Source organism: Corapipo altera, unplaced genomic scaffold (assembly GCF_003945725.1).
Source record: "Corapipo altera isolate COAL_440 unplaced genomic scaffold, ASM394572v1 228, whole genome shotgun sequence".
Lineage (NCBI taxonomy): Eukaryota > Metazoa > Chordata > Aves > Passeriformes > Pipridae > Corapipo > Corapipo altera.
Window position 1 is genome coordinate 93,803 of NW_020885068.1, and position 7,370 is coordinate 101,172.

At 44.2% G+C, this 7,370-nt stretch overlaps 1 protein-coding gene across 1 annotated transcript in view; it reads right to left on the reverse strand.

Annotated features, from left to right (window-relative positions):
* Positions 1 to 540: 540 nt before the first annotated feature.
* LRGUK (leucine rich repeats and guanylate kinase domain containing) overlaps positions 541 to 7,370 on the reverse strand; it is a 47,860-nt gene continuing 41,030 nt past the window's right edge. Inside the window, exons 12-13 of the mRNA XM_027669175.1 lie at positions 1,849 to 1,964; positions 541 to 846 (exon numbers count right to left, since the gene is read on the reverse strand). Of these exons, the coding sequence (XP_027524976.1) occupies positions 707 to 846; positions 1,849 to 1,964 (256 nt within the window). The 3' untranslated portion in view covers positions 541 to 706. The remainder of the gene's footprint in view (positions 847 to 1,848; positions 1,965 to 7,370) is intronic.

The window sequence follows — 7,370 nt, forward strand, 5'->3', positions numbered from 1 at the left end:
AGCTGCTCTGTGGAAGCTGCTGGGCGTCCTTTTACAGATTTCCCTGTAATTTCAGGCTGGATCTGTCCATTACTCACCAGTAATGAAAATTCCTCAGGACAAACAGCTCCAGGGTTTTATTGACTTGTCAGAGCTCACAGAAAATCAAATCTTCACCCACAGCCCATCCAGTTCTCACTAATTGCATTAATTTTGGCTGCCGAACCCTTACTTGGTTGTTTAAATGCATTTGCAAATCACATTATTATGACTAGACCACCATTATTATGACTTTTATTTTTTAAAAATAAAAGGATTTTGAACTAGTTTTTTCACTCCCAACTCACCTCTGAACATTTCACAAAACCTCTTCAAAATAATTCCCTACTCCTACAAGAGAGACAATATTTTCACACCTCAATTAATTCCATAATATAGAAGGGGGGGGGAGGAAAGAGAGAAATTAATGGAAAATATGGTCCTGTGGCCGTTGGGGGAAAAAAAAATCTCCAGCATTTTTCCCAGCTGGGAGAGCCCAGGGAAATAATTTTTAGCTTTGGGAAAGAGAGAGAAACGACTTTTTAATAAAGTTCGAAATAAATAACTTTTTTTTTTTTTGAGGGCTAATAAGAAATGGATTTCGTAATAATCTTTGATGAAAATCGCTGTTCTTGTTCAAAGAAAGAGTGGGGATGGCCAAGATTTTTGGGAGGGGGGAGTGGGGCCATCAAGGGTTGCTGCTCTTCCTGCCGGGTGGGATCGGAGGCAGGACAGCTCTGGAATTGGAGCCAGGCTGGGTGAGGAGCTGAGGGACGTGAGAACCTGATTTGGGCTTGCTGGATTTTCTCTGGAGGGTTTCACCAGCCCCTGCAGAAATGAAACAACAAAAAAAAAAAGGGAAGAATCACCAAGAGGGAGTTTATTCCAATGAAAAGTCAGAATTTACCCCAAATTTCCAGTTGAAACCCCAGCGGGTTTGAGGGTGAAATCTCCAGGTTGTCCAGTGACTGCTCCAACTCATCCAGAGGGGGAGGGACTTTATGGATAAGCAGGCACTGGTTTTAGTGTTACTTTGGAATGCTGGAAGTGTCCAAGGCTGGGAGAGCTGGGAATGTTCACCTGGAGAAGAGAAGGCTCCAGGGAGAGCTGAGAGCCCCTTGCAGGGCCTAAAGGGGCTCCAGGAGAGCTGGAGAGGGACTGGGGACAAGGCATGGAGGGACAGGACACAGGGAATGGCTTCCCAGTGCCAGAGGGTTAGATGGGATATTGGGAAGGAATTGCTGTCTGGGAGGGTGGGAAGGGGCTGGAATGGGTTTCCCAGAGAAGCTGTGGCTGTCCCTGGATCCCTGGAAGTGTCCAAGGCCAGGCTGGATCAACCTGGGATAGTGGGAGGTGTCCCTGCCCACGGCAGGGGTGGCACTGGAGGTTTTTAAGGTCCCTTCCCACCCAGACAATCCTGGGATTCCATGATTCTGGAGCCCCTCTGCTCTGGAGCCAGGCTGGGAGAGCTGGGAATGTTCTCATGGAGAAGAGAAGGCTCCAGGGAGACCTGAGAGCCCCTTGCAGGGCCTAAAGAGGCTCCAGGAGAGCTGGAGAGGGACTGGGGACAAGGCCTGGAGGGACAGGACACAGGGAATGGCTTCCCAGTGCCAGAGGGGCAGGGTTAGATGGAATATTGGGAAGGAATTGCTGGCTGGAATGGATTTCCCAGAGAAGCTGTGGCTGCCCCTGGATCCTTGGAAGTGTCCAAGGCTGGGTTGGATCAACCTGGACAGTGGAAGGTGTTGGGGTTGGAACTGGATGATCCTTAAGGTCCCTTCCAACCCAGCCCACCCTGTGCTCCCACCATTCCATGAAAACGGCTCAAACCTTTCAACCTGTCCCTGGAATTCCCAGCTCCTCTTGGATCCTGGTGCTCAGCTTTGGGTTCCTCAGGGTGGTGGGTGTTGGGACCCCGCCGACCATCAGCAGCAGCAGCAGCTTCCCTGGAGCCGAGAGGGGGAAAGGAGGCCTGGTTTAAACCAGGAAAGGATTCCTGGCTTAAACCAGGAAAGGATTCCTGGCTTAAAAGGGCAATAAAAAAGCAGCTGCAGCATCACTGATGTGGCAGCAGCCACACAACTGGGCCAAGAGGGAGAAATTCATCCCAGCACTTCGCTCCACAAAACCTTCCCACAACCCTCTCCCAGTTTCCAGCCAACACCACAAGAACATTCCTCAGTTTTCATCTCCTGACTGAATTCATCCATCACACATCCAGGTGATCTCCAGCTCTGAGATCAGAATTCCAGCTCCTCGTTTCCAACTCCGTGGCTCGGCACTGTGGGAAATAATTCCCCCTTGGTGAGGAAAAAAATAGGAATTTCCTCGGAAAAAAGCGTTTTCGTGACAAGACAACCCTTGAGCAGCACCCAAAGCACCTCTGACCTGCTGTGTCTCCTGCAAAAAAAGCTCCTCAAAGCCAAAAATCTGGATGATCTGAGGCCCTCCTGGTGAGAACAACCTTGTTCCCATAAAGGCTTCCCGTTCCCATCCACAGACTATTCCAGTTTATTCCACGAAAAGTAAGGAAAAGGCCCTTAAAAGTGGATTTCTCTGGCAATGCTGAAGACATTTCATGATGTCTCTGGTCTGGGTGAGAGAAAGCAGTTTGGAGATTTATGGATCCGGGAAGGAGTTCCAAGGATTATCCGCCCTGCCCTTTCCCAAAGGAATTTCATCCTGTCATTTTTTTTTTTCAAGGTGTTTTTGTGATAATCCCACGATTCAAGAGGTGAAGAAAGTCAGTGGTTCACTGGTTGTTTAATAAATCCATACAATAAGAAGAATAATGGGATATTCCCATTATTTATCCCATGAATAATGGGATAAAACAAGGTGGCACTTCCACGAAAGCAGGTAATTTATCTTTCCTGAAAGAGCAGAAAACCAGGAAAACCGTGGGAGAACATTCCACTTGACAAGTGCAAAGGGAATGCAGGTACTCAGGATTTTCTAGTCCAAGTGTGATAGGGAATTTTAATTTAATTAAGGTTTCTTGTCAAAGCATTATTGTGAGAATAATGTCAAAAATAAGTGGGATAAGTGGAGCTCGTGAGGTGAACCCACCTCTCCTTCATCCTGCAAATTAATTTGGATAATGTGTCTTTAGTCCTTCCCTGAAAGCCAGGGAGGACTAATTAAAAAAAAAAATAAAGTAATTAAAATTAATTAAATAATTAAATTAATTAAAAAATAAACAGAGGACTATTCCAGGTGAAGCAGCCGTTTCATCCTGACCTGACATTTTTTCCCTTTAGGCCAAATTCCCAGTCAGTTTAAGATGGAAAAGAAATGGAAAAACAGGAAGCTTAAAATTAAAAAAAAAAAAAGAAAAAAAAAGAAAAAAAAAGAAAAAAAGAAATAATGAGATGAAAGGATTCTGGGAGCACTAAACAGAAAATAAGTAGAAAGAGCTGAGTAAAAATTGGGCTGCTACAGATCCTGTTTAAATTGGGCTTGCACTGGGCAGCAAATCTAACATGGAATATATCATAAAATACATATATCACTGCACATCATGCCATGATATTCCAGATATTTTACCTAATGATTGTGATTGGAATTAAATATTGGAGCTGCTTGTTCAATGCACTGAGCAGTGGGAAATGAGGCTCTTACTCCACCCCCAAATAATGAAGGTTCAGTGACAGATTATGAAGTTTTTACTCTCCAGGTCACTGAATTTTTTGCTCCTTGCTGGAATAAGTTTCCACATCCTTACAAATGCTTTTCCTGGGAAAAATGAGCAATGAAATACAACAGAAGGGACCTAAAGGGTTGATCAGTGCCTGTGGTGCTTTAAAACACAGATTTAAGATATATTAATTAAGATATATTGCCCTGCAGGACGGTGAGAAATTAAGGTTAAACAGTGAGAAATTAAGGCAAAAAAAGAATCCCTAATTTTATGAGTTCAGCCTCAAAAAATCCCCTGAGAACCGGGTATGGAAAACCCAGGTTACTGTGGGTTAATTTTAAGAAGAGCAGGGAAAAGAAGGGTTAATGAGCTGAGGAAGAAATGGTGCTGTTCCCACCATTAAATAAAAGATGCCAGATTGGGGAAATAATGCCAGAAATTAGGGGTTGGATTTGGTCATCTTGGAGGTTTTTTTCCAGCTTTAATCAGATTATTTCACAGTCCCTGGTCTTGGAAACTCACAATTCCTGGAGGACAATCCATTCATGTTCTCCATTCATGTTCTTACCCCTTGATGGCTTTTTTTTTTTAGTTTTTTTCAGTTTACTCTTTCTCCCATTCCAGGTCTTGAAAGCATAAAATTGGAGAGAAACCACAAAAAAAAAAATAAGAAACCACCTCAATACTAAAAAAATAATAAAAATATCACTATAGGCTGTCCTAGAACATTTCAGAAACGTGAGGGGGCTTCTCACCAATATTTCAGAGGCTTCTACACAACAGCATTAAACTGATTTCTTCCAAATTTTTTCTCCCGTTTGCCTTGCAAAAGGATTATGGAATTTTGCAAATGCACCCAAAAAACCCCCCCAAAAAAACAGATTAGCAGGTTTTTTGTCCTTCTCCTCACAGTTGTTTTGCCACCGTGTCACGAACGGTGCTAAATGAAAACACTGCTGAAGTGAAAACACCCCGGCGTGGTGTTTTATTTCCAGAATAAATCTGGAAAGGCAGATTTGTTCCCATATGCCAAGGGTAGGACCTTTACGACTTCACACTTGTTTGACTTCTGGGTTTTGCCTCCCTGCAATTTATTTCCTCTCAGGAGCTCCCTCTGTTCCCCTTCAGCACATTCCATATCCTGGGATTCTGTGAAATTCAAATTTTTCCGTCCACGGTAAAATTTAAAAGAAACACCTTTTTTTTTTTTTGGCAATTTGAATGACAACTACTAAAACCAGCCAAAGGGATATTTTGGGAGCGTCTCAAGTGATTTTTTTTTTTTGCCAAATTTGGAAAAGGCACCTTTTAATCTTAATTTTATCGCTCCCTTCAGTTCCCAGATAGTTAAAAACACCAGAAGAACCTAAGATCAGAGGTTATAAATAGAGGTGAAGAAAGCATTAGTTTGTTTTTTTTTAGAAATAATCAAAGAGCTGTTGGCTCTCACATCACAAAAAAGTACAGCTTTAGAGCATTGTCTAAATTTAGGAGACCTTAATAAGTGATGAGGAAGCGTGGATTTTTTCACAAGGTAGGTTTGGTGCTTTTAAAGAAGGAATTTTAGGACAGCAAGGTTAGCTAACAATTCTTAACAGAAAAAAGGCATGGGGTGGGAGCTTATAAAGACCCTCAGCATTTCTCATTGCTCTGATTTAATGTGAAAAGCAGGTTATTTAGGTTATTTTAGGAGGTTGTTTAACAGTGATTTTTATGAGGTGTGAGAACATCCAGGTGAAAATACACGGTGTGAGATTTAAATGCATAAATATGCATTGATAGATGTATTTATGATACATTAAATAGGTGTTTAAATACAGCAGGAGAGGTACCCATGGGCAGGGACACCTTCCACCATCCCAGCTTGCTCCAACCTGGCCTTGGACACTTCCAGGAATCCAGAAGCAGCCACAGCTTCTCTGGGAAATCCATTCCAGCCCATGGCAGGGGGTGGAAATGGATGATCTTGAAGGTCTTTCCAACCCAAACCCAATTAGATTAAAGACCCAAAGACCTTTAAGGTAATAAATACCCCAGTGCCACTAAGAAATCAGACCCTGTCCCAACCCACTGGTCATTGCAGGCAAGGTTTTTCTACTCTATATCTTCAATTTTCCCTTTCTTTAGTTCCTTCTTATTAATAATACCTAATAAATAAAGCTCCCCTGCTGCAAGGCCTCAAGCTGTTGTTGTTTCACTGTCAACCAACTGACTGGTGTTCGTTCAGCTGGAAATTCACATCTTAGAAACAAAAATAATATATAAAAAAGGGTAAAAAAAGGAGATATCTCTGCAAAGAAGTCATGCCTGACAGGTAAGGAACACATGGATTCATGTGGCAGCCCCAGTGTGGGCACAGGGCAGAGGGCACAGGGCAGAGGGCACACCTGGAATGCTGTGTCCAGTTTGGGGTCCCTCAATTCAGGAAGGACACGGAGGGGCTGGAGCGTGTGCAGGGAAGGGAACAGAGCTGGGAAGGGGCTGGAGAATTCCTGAGGGAGCTGGGGGGGGGCTCAGCCTGGAGAAAAGAGGGATCAGGGGGGACCTTCTGGCTCTGCAAGTCCCTGACAGGAGGGATGAGCCGGGGGGGATGTCGGGCTCTGCTCCCAGGGAACAAGGGACAGGAGGAGAGGGAATGGCCTCCAGCTGTGCCAGGGGAGGTTCAAATTGGATATTAGGGAAGATTTCCTCATGGAAAGGGTGGTCAGGCATTGGAAGGGGCTGCCCAGGGCCACAGTGGAATCCCCATCCCTGGAAGTGTTCAAACAAGGTGCAGATGTGGCACTTGGGGACACGGGTTTGGGCTTTGCAGGGCTGGGTTAACGCTCGGTCCCGACGACCTCAGAGGCTTTTTCCAACCTTAATGATTCCATGATCCTCATATTTGGGGGGAATTTGGTGCTCTTGGTGACTGGTTAATGTCTGGCTGGAGATGTTTAGAAGTTGTCTTTGTGTTCAATAAACTCAGTAAATACTTCCAAGACAAGCCACGACAGGATGAGAGGAAGTGGCCTCAAGTTGTGCCGGGATGAATTTTAGATTGGATATTAGGGAAAATTTCTTCATGGAAAGGCTTGTCACAGGCTGCCCAGGGCAGGGGTGGAGTCCCCATCCCTGGAGGGGTTTAAAATCCCTGTGGATGTGGCACTTGGGGACATGGCTTAGGTGTGAGGGTCACAGCGCCAGTTAAAGGTTGGACTCCGTGATCTCCGAGGTCTTTTCCAACCTTAAGGATTCTGTGAATCCACGACTCCAGAATTCCAAAACTGAAAAGCAAAATCACATTGAAGTCAAGAGGGTGACAAGACAAAAGGACCTTCAAGACAAACCCATGAAAATCTTCTGCTCACAGCAAGGAAACCCAACCTGAGGAGTCTCAACTCCATAGACCAGGAGCTCCAGAGAAACGGGAAAGGGTCGGAATTTCCTCCAGCTCAGAAAAGCAAGACTTGACACTATAAATCCTCCTCTCAGTGCTGCTGCTCTTGCTCACTCCAGCTCTTTCAACAACATTTAAATGAAATCAAGAGATTACTCATTAACTAACAGCCTGATGTGACTGTAACTTCAACCCAAGGCCTTATTTATTACACTCAGACAGCTCCTGAGAACCCTCAGAGCAAACCCTGACATTCCATGAGGCAAAGAGACATCAAAATCACTTTAATTACAAGCTCTTTCAGCAACATTTAGAAGAAATCAAGAAATTAAT